Source organism: Pelophylax lessonae (genome assembly GCF_965119305.1).
Source record: "Pelophylax lessonae genome assembly, chromosome: 1".
NCBI lineage: Eukaryota > Metazoa > Chordata > Amphibia > Anura > Ranidae > Pelophylax > Pelophylax lessonae.
In genome coordinates, this window is record NC_138768.1 from 714,676,235 (window position 1) to 714,694,751 (window position 18,517).

The window sequence follows — 18,517 nt, forward strand, 5'->3', positions numbered from 1 at the left end:
ACAGTATTAGGAAACAATCTGTGTTAAAATCGTTCATCTCCGGCTACTGACTTTTCAGCCGGGAGTTATTTCATTCTGGAGGCCCTCCTTTATCAGAAGTGATATCTGATCATCATCCATTGTTTCCCCCCTCCTTCAGGCCTCCTGCAGAGCCACTATAGTCCCCCCTAGTGATGGACGAACATCGGTAGGGGCGGTTCACGAACGTTAGCCGCAAACTTTCTCAAATGTCCACGAACCGTAAGTTCGCGGCGGGCCCCATTGACTTTAATGGGAGGTGAACTTTAAAAACCTTTAGGTCATATTTGCAGCCACAAAAGACTTACTAGCTGTGCAAAAATAGTCATGGACAATGTCATAACAGAAGTATTGCAATTGGAAAAGTTGCCCTAAAATTTTTTTTCTTTTTTACAGCAAAAACATGTTTTTTTTCCTAAATCAACCAGAACTGACAGCAGCCAGTAAATACATGTCAAATACATATAGGGTCCATTCACACATCTGTAAAATGGGTCCGCATCCATTCCACAATTTGGCAGAACGTTTACAGACCCATTGATTTTCAATTCCAGTCTGAAAAATTAGGCATTCACAGGACAAAGAAGTAAGTGTCGGCCATTCCAGGCCCCAAAAATTAGCCCACATGCGTTTACCTGACAGCTAAGAACGTTATATTCTGTGGCTGAAGGTACATTAGGCATTCACAGGATACAGAAGTAAGTGTCGGCCAGTATAGGCCCCAAAAATTAGCCCACATGGGTTTACCTGACAGCTAAGAATGTTGTATTCTGTGGCTAAAGGTACATTAGGCATTCACAGGATACAGAAGTAAGTGTCGGCCATAAAAGGCCCCAAAAATTAGCCCACATGGGTTTACCTGACCGCTAAGAACGTTGTATTCTGTGGCTGGAGGTACATGAGGCATTCACAGGATACAGAAGTAAGTGTCGGCCATAAAAGGCCCCAAAAATTAGGCATTCCATGGACATGAAATGCCTTTTCTGCTGCTGTATTTACTGAAGAAAAGGACCATGAATTGTTGTGGGTGGACTGTGGTCTGGCGGATATTTGTGGCCTGTCATGAGGAATTGTAATCAAACATGGTCTACTGGTCACAGGTGTTTAATTCCTCAGAGATCCATGCCTCATTCATTTTTATAAATGTGAGGTAGTCAACACTGTCATGAGCCAGGCGGGTGCCCTTATCGGTCATGATTCCCCCTGCTGCACTGGACGTCCTTTCGGACAGGACACTGGACAGGGGGCAAGCCAACAGTTCCATTGCAAATTGTGCAAGCTCTGGCCAGAGGTCAAGCCTGCCCACCCAGTACCCAGAACCCAGATCCAGGGGTTCATCGCTCCTCAGAGCATCCACATCGGCTGTTAACTCGATGTAGTCGGACACCTGTCGGTCCAAGCGTTCCCTGATGCTGTATTCGGAGTACAGCTGTCGATGGGTCAGGTGAAAGAAGGACCTCATATCTGAAGTGACCAACACATCTTCAAACCGCCCTCTTCTTGCAGGTGCTGTTGGATTGCTATCCGCAACTGTCTCTCTGTAACTGGAAATTCCTTTGCCAGTGCATGCAAAAGCAGAATGCAGCATTTCTCGCAGCAAGGCCTGGAAGTGCTGCATTCTGACAGCCCTCTGTGATGGTGGTAATATTTCCGCCATTTTTTGTTTGTACCGGGGGTCTAAGTACTTTGCCACCCAGTACTGGTCCTTGCCCTTTATGCTTTTTATACGGGGGTCCCCCTTAAAACACTGGAGCATGAAGGAACCCATTCACACTAAACTGGATGTGGTGTAGTGGCCTGCTTCCAGCTCATCATCCAGGATAATCTCGCCCTCGTTCTCCTCCCCCCATCCACGGACAACACCAGGGATCCCAGACAGGTTTAAAGCATGCTCTTCTTTCTCCTCCTCATCCGCCCCGGCACCATCTTCCTCTGACTCCTCTTCAGACTTCTGTTGTTGACTTCAGATGGAGTAGCACCCCCCGGGAATACATGCAACATTGTGACTTCCTCATCTTCTTGCTCCTGCTCCTCAATGGCTTGATCAATGACACAACGCAATGCACGCTCCAGAAAGAAGGCGTAAGGTACGATGTCACTGATGGCTCCCTGGCCATGGCTGACCAGTTTGGTGATCTCATCAAATGGCCGCAGAAGTCTGCATGCGTCACGCATGAGCAGCCACTGGCGAGGTGAAAAAAACTCAAGCTCCCCAGAACCTGTCCTGCCGCAGACTTCGTACAGGTAGTCATTAACTGCACGTTTCTGCTGGAGCAGCCTATCAAGCAACCTTGAGTTCCATCGTGTTGGGCAGTCACAAATAAAACGCCCGATGGGCAGGTTGTGTCGCCGCTGAATGTCAGCAAGGCGAGCCATGGCTGTGTAAGATCTTCTGAAATGGCCCGAGATTTTCCTGGCCTGCCGCAAGACGTCCTGGACCCCAGGGTATTTGGCAAGGAATCGCTGCAGGACCAAGTTCAGGATGTGTGCCATGCATGGCACGTGTGTTATTTTGCCCTGTTTCAGCGCGCTCAGCAGATTGGCACTGTTGTTGCACACCACTTTACTAACTGTCAAATTGAGCGGTGTCAGCCACTGATCTGCCTGTGAACGCAAAGCTGAAAGGAGTGCAGGACCAGTGTGGCTCTTGGCTTCCAGGTACAACAGACGCAGCACAGCATGGCAACGTCTCACCTGGCATGTAGAATAGGGCGATGGGGATTTTGGTTGGCGCAGCGGAAGAGACGGTAGCAGCAGAAAAGGAGGAGTCAACGGAGGAGGAGAGGGAGGATGGAGTAGGAGGAGGAGAAGAAGAGGCAGGCCTGCATGCAATCCGTGGCGGTAAAACCAAATCTACACGGGTGCCATGGTTTACATGCTTGACGGCGGCCAGAAGGTTCACCCAGTGGGCAGTAAAAGTAATATACCTTCCCTGCCCATGTTTGCTAGACCATGTGTCTGTGGTCAGATGTATCTTGGCACCGACACTGTGTGCCAGAGATGCATTCACTTGCCGCTGAACATGGTCAAACAGCTCTGGAATGCCCTTCTGCGAGAAATATTTCCTGCCTGGGACCTTCCATTGTGGTGTTCCAATGGCCACAAATTTCTGAAAGGCCTCCGATTCCACCAGTTGATATGGCAGTAGTTGGCGGGCTATCAGTTCTGACAAGCCAGCAGTCAACTGTTGGGCAAGAGGGTTATCCGGCGTCATCATTTTTTTACGCTCCAACATTTGGGCAACGGAAGCCTGCCTTTTTCCAGAACAACGTGAGGACGGCATGATGGAAGGTGGAGTGGAGGACAATTGTGAGGAGAGAGGAGAAGGAGAAGAGGCTGGACGGTGAGACCCTGGAGTGTGGCTTTGTGGGTTCTGACAGCGTTGTTCCCACTGGGCTGGGTGATGGGAGTTCAGGCGCCTTCTTAAGGCGGTCATTCCTAGGTGAGTGTTGGGCTTACTGCAACTTATGCGTTGACTGTAAAGGCTGAAGATGGCAACACTGTTGTCAGCAGCGGAGACATTCAAAAAAGCCCACACTGCGGAGCCATGTGCCGGCGTCCTGGGAGCGCCAGATGTGACTAAACATGGTTGATGGCTCGCTCCTGATACATTTGCAGTCTGCTTTGTCCCTTCTGTGCAATGCAAGTTCCGCCTGCTTCTTCTCCCTATCTGCTGGTCCGTCTCTCCCTCTGAACTCCCCTCCTCTTCCTCTCTTGTGGCCACCCATGTGACATCCATAGACACATCATCATCCACGTCACCTTCTCCACCACTAACATTCGAGATCTCGGAATAGGCAGCAACAGCGGGGACCAACCTCCTTGGGCTGATCTGGGTACTGTCGTCAGACTGCTGAGTGGCGGCTGTTGTTACCTCCTCTTCCTGATCCGATGCCAACAATGGCTGCGCATCGCAAATGTCTTGTGATGGATTGGAAAATAATTCCAGTGACTCAAGTGGAAGGTATATGGTGGTGGTGTTGGTGGTGGGGTCTTTGGGGGTGCACACAGCAGAATGTGAGGAGGGTGCAGAAGAGGAAAGCTGAGTGAGCCACTCAACCACGTCTGGTGCGTCTTTGACGTAATCGAACGCACCTTCTGAAACTTCACAATTTGGCTCTGGCCTACTGCACCTGCCCTACCCCTACCACCCCTGCATAAGGGCCTGCCTCTTCCTCTGCCTGTCATTTTTTAAATTACCCTGTGACAAAAGTCTCTAGAGAAGCACAGTATATGTGGAAGAAGGTATATAACACCCCGCTTCAATCTGTGGTATTGGGGGGCCACTGGTTTATCACACCAGTTCTACAAATAATTGGCTAGTAACTGTTGTCACTGTGTGTAGCACAGTTAATGCAGCAAAAGAGGCCACATTTTTGCAGGACTAAAATACACTCTCATAAAAGTATACTGTTAAATAACACCCCACTTCAATATGTGGTATTGGGGGCCAATGGTCTATCACACCAGTTGTACAAAAAATTGGCCAGTACGTTTGGCACTGTGTGTAGCAGAGTTAACGCAGCATAAGAGGCAATATTGTTGCAGGGCACAAATACACTTATAAAATTATACTCTGATAACACCCCACTTCAATATGTGGTATTGGGGGGCCACTGGTTTATCACACGCGTTGTACAAAAAATTGGCCAGTGAGTTTGGCACTCTGTGTATCAGAGTTAATGCAGCAAAAGAGGCAATATTGTTGCAGGACACAAATACACTTATAAAAGTATACTCAGATAACACCCCACTTCAATACGTGGTATTGGGGGGCCACTGGTCTATCACACCAGTTATAATACTTTAAAAGTGCTTTTGTCACTGTTTGTAGTATTGCTGCAGAAACGCTCAACACACCAGTCACAATGCTGCACAGTGCGCAATACAAATCCACTATAATATGCTTTCTATATTAGAAAGTATATTATAAGTGGATTACACCCCTATATAGTGCACTGCACACCTATAACAAATAACAGTCCTTAAAATGACTTTTGTGGTCCTTAACAGAGCGATTTGTGTCACTGACGATCTGTCCCTGGTGCACACAGCAGACCTCTCCCTACAGTAAAAAAAATGAGACAGTACACCTATACCAAATACCAGCCCTTAAAAGGACTTTTATGGACCTTAACAGAGCGATTTGTGTCGCTGACAATCTGTCCCTGGTGCACACAGCCAACCTCTCCCTACACTGACAAAAAGCAGAATGTGAAATGGCCGCTAGGTCAGGTCTATTTATAAGGTAGGGGGTATGTCCATGTGCTGAAATGTTTCATTTGGCTGTCCCGTTCCACCTGATGTCATGGGTCAAAGTTCTCCCCAATCTGCCAACTAATATGGCCGCCGCGAACAACGCCATATGTTTGCAAAATCAGCGGGCTGCGAACTAGCAAATTTCGACTTGAACCGACCCCCGGGCGAACCGCAAGGCCATCCCTAGTGCCCACCCATCCATCTACTATACATTATAAATTGCATACTACCAATGACATCATGTCTTTATTTTCAATCTTCCATCTTGATTTTTTTTATTTTTTAATACACTATATGGCTACCTCTTTTCATAATCCATCTGTCTATTTATATTGGTCCTTATACACAGCCCTTGGTGACATCATCACTTTTCTACCATAATCTGGCTCAGCTGTTTATAGTAGCCAATCAGCTTCTAACTTCAGCTTGTTCAATTAAGTTTTGGCAATAAAACCTGGAAACTGTATGGTTTCTATGCAGAGCTGCACCAGATTCTGCACACTCCAGTTTTAGTAAATAACCTCCTATGCGTGTCTGAAAGACAGCAGGGAAGGTGTCCCAGCATTACCATCAGAAGTTTTTCAGGGATGAGGCAAATGTGAACTGGTACAGTACAGCAATGTCTTAATGTAAAAATGTAAATATTCAACAGGTAGCAACATTTCATTTTCAACATTTTCCTTTTGTGTACCTTTAAAACAGCTCTAAATTTTCAGCATGGCCAAAAATTGCTGCAGTGTGTTCCATATGACACTATTTTTTTTTTTTTATTACCTAAAGTGTCCTCTTAAATTTCTTGTTGGAATGTTAGCTGCTTTGGAGGTTTGTTTTCCTTTTACCACACCCCTTAAAACTCACCCATATTTTGACCTGGCCACCGGCCACACACATACCCATATAGCATCACTTTTTACATTTGCATTTTTATTGTAAAATTCTTTATTCTGGCTGCGTGGATTTGTAAAATAAATTGTTTTACACTTGAAATGTAAATTCTTTAGCAATTAAAATTGTTAAAAATCATGAGATCACATCTGTGCAGTGCACTAACATTTACATATGTCACATCGCAAGTTGACGAGCATTATGTTAAAGCTGTCTATTCATTGTTATGCGAAACAGGTTGAGGTATAGTGACGCAATACACATATGATCCCCTGGTTTTTGTGAACAGCACAGCTGAGAATTGGAGCTCACACCGGCTTCAATAAAAGGAGCGGCGGGACAAATTTCAGATTTGGTTTGCTGGATTGACTTAGTGCCGGTTGGAGGGTCCAAGCAAATGTGAGTTGGCATTTTAAAAGATTTAACTGTCATTTTTATGGAATAAACATGTTGCGCAGTGATAGCATCTCTTTTGCTGTATGAATTATCGCAAGAAAAGTGGAGAGAAATATAATATATATTATTTCTGGATGCAGAGCTGGTAAAAGGTCATCCAGCGCCCAGGGCAAGGATGCCAACTGCGCCCCCCCTTTCCTTAGGGTTAGGCTAAAGGTGCCCCCCATCACTGCAATAAACTATTGCGCCCAGGGCAACCGTTCCTCCTGCCCACCCCTTGTCCCAGCCCTGCCTGGATGGTCTTAAGAGATTAGGGATACATTGTGTATTATAGTGGATCCAATATTGCTTTGAGGAGTGGATAATAACGCTCTATATTGGAGGAGCTCTGGTGATTGAGTATATTTGTTGGTGGTGGATATTGTCACAGAGGTGTGGATTAGTGCGCACAGCACCGAATTGGATTTTGAAATCACAGAGGAATTATCACAGTCACTTTTATGTTGCAATAGTTTATGTATTTGATAATAATTAGCGTGGTTATCACTATATATAGCAGGCTGCCAACATACCCTACAAAAGCCTTAACTGTAGCCCACCTCAGGAACACAACGCACTAACCCATGCATGGTGCAGCAGCATGCGTTGCAGTAATGTGCACGTTACTGCAATGCAAAGCAGTAATCCTGGCTTTACACCACAAAATAGGCATTGCATTGTAACGCACACAGAAAGATGCCTGTACTGAAAATGTGCACCATAAGACTCATCACTTTAGGAATTTCTGTAGATATATTCTAAAATGTCAGTGTATGGTAAATGTTAAACCACCTTATGGTTTCTTATACCTCCTATGATTTCTATATATCTATGCTTGAGTTTATAAGTCTGGAACAGGAGGAATCGGAACACTTCTAGGTGGATGGGAACAGAGACAGGACCAAAAGCAGGTAGAGTTCACTACTGAGTCCCACAGAAGAATATGAAGGCAGCAAAAGATTCAGCCTACCAAATTTAATCCTTCTAAAATATCATGTTTCAGTGGACTGATCCTTTAAGTAATATGATGCACACATTAGCATCTGCCTAGACTATGCACATTAGCCGATTCACACTACAGCAAACCATCAAGGTGAGTAACTACTTTACGCTTTAATGTGCATTGAATTAAGCAGCCCATTCATTATGAATAGGCTGCCAATGTACCACAACAGATAAAAAAACACACGTGACCCATAATGCAGCACACTACAACAGATCAAAAAACACACATGACCCACAATGCAGTGCATTATAACAGCTGGCATGTGTGTTGTGGTGTGTTTTGTTATGCACTCCACTGTACAGCATGTTGGGGCACCATTCACTATTGCACCTAGAACAAGTGTATTGCTTTGCTCGGTGAAAATGTGCCTTAACACAATGCAAACGTGTGAATTGGAACTTATTGGGCATGCATGTGATCACAGATTAAAAAGGTAAAGTCATGGCGCTAGACAGGGAACAAGTCACTGATTGGTGCTCACCATCATCTGAATGCTGTAATCATCAGAAATTGGACCTCATGCACACTGGATGTTTAGCCCCAGTGCATGAGATCCTGGCATTTACTTGCCGGCAGAAGGCACATGCATACCATCCAGCAGGGGCGTAACTACAGGGGTTGCAATTGCAACTGGGCCCCATGCTTCAGGGGGCCTGTGCGGCTCCCCTGTACACCTTGATAGGAGGGGCAGTGGGGGCAGCATGAAGAGAAATCACTGTCCTCCTGTAGCTGCAGGAGGAAAATGGAGGAGATTGGTTCCTCTGTATGCTGCCCCCGCCACTCCTCCTATCCAGTTCACTTGTGTTCTGCTGTCTCTGGGCCCCTGTGTGCTCCCTTGCCCCCCCCCCCCCCCCCCCTGCCCACTGTGCTCCCTCCCCTCTCCTGCTGGTTGCTGCAGGGGATGGGGATGTGTCACAATAGAGAAGCAGGAAGGGGTCAGTAAATATGTAATTTACCAGCTCCCTCCTTTCTAAAAGGACTCATAGTCAGTGACATTGTAAAAAAAAATAAAAATAAAATGATAAAAAATAATACAATTAAAATGCCAAAAAATAAAAACTGCTGACACCAGTGTGTGAACTTCCAGGATCGCAAAGGTCACACTTGCAACCGGGCCCTGGCATTCCACCACTGTGGGGAGGCCCCAAGATGGCAGGAAGGGGGCCCACTGCGGGTCTGTATTAAAGGGCTCCACAAGGAGATTACAGGGCCCCAGGATCAGTGGGAAGAGCCCCAGGCTTGAAGGGAAGGGCCCCGACCAGGGGTCCCGGGGGCCCTTCATGGTTTCTTGCACCGGGGCCCTGAAGGTTCTAGTTACGCCTCTGCCATCCAGCCTCTTAAACTTTATCAAAGGCTGTAAGTTGCTGTGGCTGGACAGAGTTGTATATTGCACTGAATGGTACTAACGTTTAGGGCATAGGTTTAGGACTAATGCATTTGTCCCTTGCAGTGCTGGATTTATAAAGGGGTAAAAGGGCAATTGCCCAGACTTTATGAAAAAATGAAACAGATTTTCGCTTAAGATTTCAGTAATGTGGTTAAATACAATTTTCAATGTACAAATACTGTACTGGCAACCCTAGCATATGGAAAAACCTATTCAGAGAAAGGGAATACAATAAGACACGTGGCCACTCACTAAAACTAGAGGAAAGGCAGTTTAACCTTAAAATACGCAATGGGTTCTTCACTGTAAGAGCAGTAAGGATGTGGAATTCTCTTCTGTAAACAGTCGTATCAGCAGGGAGCATCGATAGTTTAAAAAAACTATTAGATGGGCACCTTAAAGACCACAACATACAGGGGTATACAATGTATGGTTAACAGCAAACACACACACACATCATAGGTTGAACTGGATGGACTTATGTCTTTTTTCAACCTCACTAACTATGTAACTATGTAACAACCAGCCTGTCCATAGATGGATTGAATCTGGACCGGTCCTTGCTGATCCAGCTGAGATTCAATCTATGGCTGGCTTAAGTAAAATATTTTGCAGATACTAAGTGCAGGAAGAAAGACTTGTTGTATGCATAACTGTGACATATGACTTGACAGTTCCAATTACCAGTGTAATGTGTATTTTTACAGTCCATAAAACTGAGGAAAAAAAATTAAACTGTTTTTTTTAGAACAAATGCAGTTTATCATTCAGTTCACTTTAGTATTTGTCCTATCATTTAAATTCTATGTTGAGGGCCCCCCCAAACCTGAAGTGCCCTGGGCCCCCCACAGTCTAAATCTGGCACTGGTCCCTGGGGCATGCTACCCTAAATGTACCACTTTGTACCCTGTATAGCCACAGCAGCTTTCCACCTTTCATAGTATTTAACAGGCTGCTAACAATGGGGCTAGAGGGTGCACTTATGCCTTTAATCAAGTGAGTGAGAACCCCTGCGCTATCACAACAGAGATGAGATGACGATACAGAGATAGCAGACAGCAATGGAAAGCTGCAGCTCCTAGTTCAGCCTTGCCAAAAACACTGAATAGCTCTAGAAACAACACAATCGTGAAGCCGCGCTCATCCAATACATATAACAGTAGGTCAATAAATGGTATATAAAATACACAGGTATAGTAGGATTATGGTGATATACACAAAGTAATTAAAAGTGACTTCAGTGCTGTAAACAGGGTCTCCGTATAAGGTGCTTAAGTGGTGCTTTTGCAAATATTATAACATGACTGAAGTGCCAATCTTACAATAATAATTAGGTGACACTAATGGGTAAAGTAAAACTAGAGTGATATAACCAATTTATCATAAAACAAAAGATGATGGTACAGGGGTTGTAGATAAAATCAGAGTAAGGTGCTTGGTAGTGCAACTACAAAAACTGTAGTATGATACCAGTGATATATATATATATATATACTGTATATATATATATATATATATATATATATAAAGGTGTATAAATATTTATATATATATATATATATATATATATATATATAGTGTATATATATATATATATATATATATACACACAGTGGGTACAGAAAGTAATCAGACCCCCTTAAAATTTTCACTCTTTGTTATATTGCAGCTATTTGCTAAAATCATTTAAATTCATTCTTCTTCCTCATGAATGTACACATAGCACCCCATACTGACAGAAAAACACAGAATTGTTGACATTGTTGCAGATTTATTAAAAAAGAAAAACTGAAATATCACATGGTCCTAAGTATTCAGACCCTTTGCTGTGACACTCATATATTTAACTCAGGTGCTTTCCATTTCTTCTGATCATCCTTGAGATGGTTCTACACCTTCATTTGAGTCCAGCTGTGTTTGATTATACTGATTGGACTTGATTAGGAAAGCCACACACCTGTCTATATAAGACCTTCCAGATCACAATGCATGTCAGAGCAAATGAGAATCATGAGGTCAAAGGAACTGCCTGAAGAGCTCAGAGACAGAATTGTGGCAAGGCACAGATCTGGCCAAGGTTACAAAAAGATTTCTTAAGGTTCCTAAGAGCACAGTGGCCTCCATAATCCTCAAATGGAAGACGTTTGGGACGACCAGAACCCTTCCTAGAGCTGGCCGTCCGGCCAAACTGAGCTATCGGGGGAGAAGAGCCTTGGTGAGAGAGGTAAAGAAGAACCCAAAGATCACTGTGGCTGAGCTCCAGAGATGCAGTCAGGAGATGGGAGAAAGTTGTAGAAAGTCAACCATCACTGCAGCCCTCCACCAGTCGGGGCTTTATGGCAGAGTGGCCCAACAGATGCCTCTCCTCAGTGTAAGACACATGAAAGCCCGCATGGAGTTTGCTAAAAAAAACACCTGAAGGACTCCAAGATGGTGAGAAATAAGATTCTCTGGTCTGATGAGACCAAAATAGTACTTTTTGGCCTTAATTCTAAGCGGTATGTGTGGAGAAAACCAGGCACTGCTCATCACCTGTCCAATACAGTCCCAACAGTGAAGCATGGTGGTGGCAGCATCATGCTGTGGGGCTGTTTTTCAGCTGCAGGGACAGGACGACTGGTTGCAATCGAGGGAAAGCTGAATGTGTCCAAGTACAGGGATATCCTGGACAAAAACCTTCTCCAGAGTGCTCTGGACCTCAGACTGGGCCGAAGGTTTACCTTCCAACAAGACAATGACCCTAAGCACACAGCTAAAATAACAAAGGAGTGGCTTCACAACAACTCCGTGACTGTTCTTGAATGGCCCAGCCAGAGCCCTGACTTAAACCCAATTAAGCATCTCTGGAGAGACCTAGAAATGGCTGTCCACCAACGTTTACCATACAACCTGACAGAACTGGAGAGGATCTGCAAGGAGGAATGGCAGAGGATCCCCAAATCCAGGTGTGAAAGACTTGTTGCATCTTTCCCAAAAAGACTCCTGGCTGTATTAGATCAAAGGGGGTGCTTCTACTAAATACTGAGCAAAGGGTCTGAATACTTAGGACCATGTGATATTTCAGTTTTTCTTTTTTAATAAATCTGCAACAATGTCAACAATTCTGTGTTTTTCTGTCAGTATGGGGTGCTATGTGTACATTCATGAGGAAGAAGAATGAACTTGAATGATTTTAGCAAATGGCTGCAATATAACAAAGAGTGAAAAATTTAAGGGGGTCTGAATACTTTCCGTACCCACTGTATATATATATATATATATGTGTAATATATATATGTATGAGGGATTAAAGCATAATAGGACTGGTAAAAGAGTTCATAACTATAAAAAATAAACCTGGTGCAAATAAAGCAACAAATAGAGTTCATAAAAAAATAGTGATCCAGGTGCGATCTTGTGAAAAGTGCCCACTTGGGTGATGACAACACCAATGATAAATGGTGGATTATTCCGAAGTAAAATTTCCGGGTGTACTACACCCTTACCTTACTGCTGTAAGGTTACAGCATAAAAAGAGGAACTCCTATCGATCCCGCAATCATCCAGGGGGGCTGGAGGGTGCCTGGGTATCCTTCCTGCTGCAAGTATGGGGCTGGTAATAGGGGCTCCTGACTCTCCTAGAGCAATCCAAGGGGGTTGGGGGGCATCATGGTTTCCTAAAAAGCTCCCAGTAAGGATGGACGAAACAGCCAGCGACTGGACACTGGACACTCTGGGTCTCGAGCTGTCTGTGTTCCTGCACTTCCCGGTATAGCCTGAACGTCTCTAGGCCTTTCGTCACGGTCACCTGACTTCTTCAAGAGAAGAAGAGAAGAAGAAATCTCTTGAAGAAGTCACGTGAGCGTGACAAAAGGCCTAGAGACGTTCAGGCTATACCCGGAAGTACAGGAACAGGGACGGCTCGAGTCCCAGAGTGTCCAGTGTCCAGTCGCTGGCTGTTTCGTTTTTAACTGTAAGTTGCTATATTTTTTAAATAAACCTCATACATAAATACTACACCAGAAGAGCCTCTGATTTCTGCATCCTTACTGGGAGCTTTTTAGGAAACCATGACGCCCCCACCCCTTGGATTGCTCTAGGAGAGTAAGGAGCCCCTATTACCAGCCCCATACTTGCAGCAGGAAGGATACCCAGGCCCACTTCAGCCCCCCTGGATGATTGTAGGATCGATAGGAGTTCCTCTTTTTATGCTGTAACCTTACAGCAGTAAGGTAAGGGTGTAGTACACCCGGAAATTTTACTTTGGAATCATCCACCACAGGTGTTGTCATCACCCAAGTGGGCACTTTTCACAAGATCGCACCTGGATCACCATTTTTTTATGAACTCTATTTGTTGCTTTATTTGCAACAGGTTTATTTTTTATAGTTACGAACTCTTTCACCAGTCCTATTATGCTTTAATCCCTCATATATATATATATCTTTTTTATATATATATCTCTTCCTATTTTTTATTGTATTTCTTTATCACTGCCACTTTTATCTTGGATCCACCTTTGTTGTCACCCAGTCAGTTCTACATGACCATCACTGGTATCATAAATGATTAAATACCACCAAAAGAAAGCTCTAGTTGTGTAAACAAAATAATATAAACTTATTTTGGGTACAGTGTTCCATGACCCCGGCAATTGTCATTCAAAGTTCGACAGCGCTGAAAGCTGCAAAAATGGCCTGGACAGGAAGGGAATAAAAGTGCCCTGTATTAAAGTTGTTAATTATATTCATATTATCTTGGAGGAAACTTGTGCTGAGAAACCATGGAGGCTTTAATTGCTGCCTTCCTGCTGAAAATGTTACTTCCCTGGTTGTCATGTTGAACTAGTGGCTTCAGTATTTTCTTAGCTGCTGACCTAAAACAGGTTTGTAGATCAGAAGTTCTGATTTCTCTCTTATTTTCTTAATGTGTGCGCTGGTTCCACATAACTGAAGCCAGAAGGTTGTGACCCATGGCAGGCTTATATTTATATTAGTCCAGGTCTCCTTTATACATTTTGATTTCATAACACATCATATACAAGTATGCAAGTGGTAGCACCAGATAGACAACACAGACAGCAATAGATGAGGTGCCAAGGAAAAAAGCAGCTGCTTCTGCACTTCTTAGAAGTACAGCAATACATTTTACTGCCTATAGCAGCAAGTACAAATATGAACATATTTCAGATTTAGGGACATGGTCAATAACAAAGACACACATAAAGATCTGGAAAAAAACATATATACATGTCAGACTCAAACATTAACACTTGAAAACTCACAATAATATAGACAAATAGAAAGACTCAGACAAACTCACATAAATATAGATAAACAAAAGGACTGTATCAAAAGTTTTTTTACCATTATTATGTTTAGAATAACGGGACATTATCAGACCAAATACATGCCTTGACTAATACCATATGTGACTAATTTTTTAAAGTCAATTCTGTATGAAACAAAGTTAATACATACAACTAATATGTTTGTGTTCTCATAAAATAAACTTGAAGAATATAAGGCACTTTAAAGTAGGTATTGACCTGTCTGAGAATCCACTGAGAACAATAGAACATTCTTAATCTATTAGATTGCTTAAGAAATCCTATAGTCTGTCTAGTGTAAAATATCATTTCACGCCAAGTACAATTTCCTTTGGCAGTTTGTCATTTAACTAAAATATCACAAAATATATTTTTTTCCCAATTAACTTTTATATTCTCTCAAGCACGGTAATTAGAACCAAAGTATAGAACGCAAATTCTGGTATGTCAAAAGGGAGTCAGGCGTTAAGGCATGGACAGAAATGTTGTGCCACTGACAGTAACTCATCTAAATTACTAGAATTTTTCCCCCTGTAATTGGCTTCAAAAGACTTATGTTCCTTAACTCTATGGGTGATTTCATTATTCTAGTCATATAATTATATTCACAGTGGTGACATATAGACTCTATAATGTGTTAACACTTTACCTTGCAAAGGGTACTTTCATAGCTGTAAATGCTAACTATTTACTAATGGCATACTAGAAGGTATGCTTTGTATTTAAAGCACTCACTATTAACTGCTATATATATATATATATATATATATATATATATATATATATATATATATATATATATATATATATATATATATATATATATAAAACTACTTTTCTATATATCTATACTTTTTTTTTTTTAGTAATTTTACTTTTTTGCTTCTCTAAAGTTACCTTTCAACATGTGATTACATTTAAGAGTTTTCTGTGTCTGACCAAAAACATTTCCCCTTGTATGGACATGTGATTTTTGATAAGAATATACACAAGCTGAGTCTCATGACTTTAATTAAATGATTTTGTAGCAAACAATTAGGTTTTGGTGTCAAATATGGTCATTTATACAATAAATGATGACATTTTTAGGTAAGGTGTTAAAATTAAAATGCAACTTTAAGGTTGTTGCACAGCCATTTGATTCAATTTCAGGGACTCAGGTGATCATCAGAGCCAGAAGGATGTAGGAATTTGTATTGGAAAGCAAGACTTGGTACAATCAGCAACTTCTGAGATGTCTAAGGTTTTCAGGTGATCATTTAACATTAGCTTCTTTTGGGAGACCCATCTTCTTGTGTCCTGGAGGAAAAATTGTTACCCATGACACCTTTTATCTGCATTGTTCTTTAGAAAACATGTGACACAGGGTAATGGTAACAATGTTTGATTTCAGGACAGTTAGTTTAACAAACAGGTAATTTGATGCCCAATTAAGTAGGGTTTCTGGATCTAGTTTTAACAAAAACACTTGCTATACAGTCAGGTCTGGGTATTTGGAGTCTACAGATAGATACTGTTTATGATGCTTTGTAGGTGTGTAACATGCAGTTTTTGGATGAGAAGGTATAAAACAGTAGGAAGAAGCAAGTAGAGTGCCACCAACTAGGAGGAAAAACCCTCCAAACCAGCCCATGAACAAAGCTTCACCAAACTCCCATCTTGGGACAATGTCTGGAATAGTTTCATCCCAAAATTCTTGGACAGTGTCATAAGCCACCCAGGAGACTGGAGCCAAGGCACTTAGACCTGCTGTCCAAAGCAGTATGCCTCCTAGAAGTAAAAGTCGATTTTTGGAATCCTGTCTTTGCTCCCCAATGTTTACACAGTCCAAGCCAAGACCACAGATAGAGAGACCGAGAATCCCAGAGCCAATAGATAAGCACATTAAAATCCTGGAAATCCTGAGTTCAGCTGACAGAGCCAGAAAGGAATCAAACTCTTTGCATTGCATTCCTCCTTCTTCTTGAACAACACAGGTCTGCCATAAACCCATAGTCCAGTTTTCTAATTCATTCAAATCTAAATTCAAGTTTTTCCAAAGTGGCACAAACGTGGTAACACAGGACAGAACCCATCCTGCAAGAGAGAGCAAAGTTCCTCCAAACTGCATGTAAGTTCTTTTGGACAACTCCATGCTTTTCAGTTTTTCCTGGACAGTACAATGGTATGCACTGGCCAGCTGCTATCTGGTGTCCTGAAGCTGATAGTGAAGTGATAGTTGTGCCTTTCAGCTAGTCAGTATATAAGCTCTACCTGTTAACCCCATCAGTGACTTTCAAGCAAGATTTACTTCAAAAGAAAGATAGAATTTCACATACATGGAGGAAAGATTCCAAGCAGCCATGAGTTAACTTTATGATAAGCATTTGATCTGTTACCTTTGAATTTGCTGGGTAAAATTATATCCCAATGCCTGATGATTACAAGCCAGTGGGTGAACAAAGAAGGCTCTATGACCCCTCACCCTAAAACACAACAGTAATCATTGTGTTCAATATGGATTAATTAGATCTAAAATGTGATTAAAGCCTCCTCTGTCTGTGTAACAGGACTTCATTGTAAGAGTTTTACCTGGAACTTGGGCAACTAAAAAGGGTCTAAAGAAAGTTTTTCAGCTTCAACTAGCCTTTTATAGCTTTTACTTCATTAATTAGTCTGTGAGTTACAGCATGATTATTGTCCAAGTTTTATTGTCAAATATGCTTGAAATGGGGGGGGGGGGGGGATTGGAAGAAAGAAAGACACCTGCAAACCACTTCCAACATTTAATTGAGTGGCTTAACTTCTAGGTGTGAACAGATCATATTCATGGAAACAGTGCATAATTCAGTGTTTAATAACAGAGGGCATTGCCAAACAAATTAGGGCAAAGGAAAATCTTTTGTTTTTCATAGCAACCAGATGTGTGCATTTTCCAGCCAAGAGATATGTATTGCCTGAAACTGGTTACTATGGGCAACCATGACAATTGTGTTCTCCCCTTTAATAGTTGAGGCTTATAGTTTGCTATACTGATATACATGGTGCTAGATACTGTCAAGGTAATAAAGAATTGTGCTAATAAATGTATTTTCATCATGAAATCTGTTCATTTTTAGAATTAACTTAGGTGCGTTAAAGCTCATGTATTGCTACTCCCCAGCAGCCGCTGTTTCATTTGGGTCCTCTGCTCCTGTTCCAGCCCTGTTTGAAACCCCAACCTCTTTGACACCACCAGTATATGTTTCATTGAGCTTCAATGAACACACAAAAATTAGATTCACACCTCTATGGAAAGTAGCAGAATGTACAGTGCCTTGCGAAAGTATTCGGCCCCCTTGAACTCTGCGACCTTTTGCCACATTTCAGGCTTCAAACATAAAGATATAAAACTGTAATTTTTTGTGAAGAATCAACAACAAGTGGGACACAATCATGAAGTGGAACCAAATATATTGGATATTTCAAACTTTGTTAACAATAACAAATAAAAAACTGAAAAATTGGGCGTGCAAAATTATTCAGCCCCTTAACTTTCAGTGCAGCAAACTCTCTCCAGAAGTTCAGTGAGGATCTTTGAATGATCCAATGTTGACCTAAATGACTAATGATGATAAATAGAATCCACCTGTGTGTAATCAAGTCTCCGAATAAATGCACCTGCACTGTGATAGTCTCAGAGGTCCGTTTAAAGCGCAGAGAGCATCACGAAGAACAAGGAACACACCAGGCAGGTCCAAGATACTGTTGTGGAGAAGACCTGGCCGTCCCTCTAAACTTTCAGCTCATACAAGGAGAAGACTGATCAGAGATGCAGCCAAGAGGCCCATGATCACTTTGGATGAACTGCAGAGATCTACAGCTGAGGTGGGAGACTCTGTCCATAGGACAACAATCAGTCGTATACTGCACAAATCTGGCCTTTATGGAAGAGTGGCAAGAAGAAAGCCATTTCTTAAAGATATCCATAAAAAATGTTGTTTAAAGTTTGCCACAAGCCACCTGGGAGACACACCAAACATGTGGAAGAAGGTGCTCTGGTCAGATGAAACCAAAATCGAACTTTTTGGCAACAATTCAAAACGTTATGTTTGGCGTAAAAGCAACACAGCTCATTACCCTGAACACACCATCCCCACTGTCAAACATGGTGGTGGCAGCATCATGGTTTGGGCCTGCTTTTCTTCAGCAGGGACATGGAAGATGGTTAAAATTGATGGGAAGATGGATGGAGCCAAAT

The 18,517-nt window shown here is 42.5% G+C and overlaps 1 protein-coding gene across 1 annotated transcript; it reads right to left on the reverse strand.

Moving 5' to 3' along the window:
* Nucleotides 1-15,417: 15,417 nt before the first annotated feature.
* LOC309560058 (putative claudin-24) lies at nt 15,418-16,495 on the reverse strand. Its single transcript, XM_082263576.1, has one exon. The coding sequence runs from the start codon at nt 16,430-16,432 to the stop codon at nt 15,770-15,772; it is 663 nt and encodes a 220-aa protein (XP_082119702.1). The 5' UTR covers nt 16,433-16,495; the 3' UTR covers nt 15,418-15,769.
* Between the last annotated feature and the right edge of the window lie 2,022 nt (nt 16,496-18,517).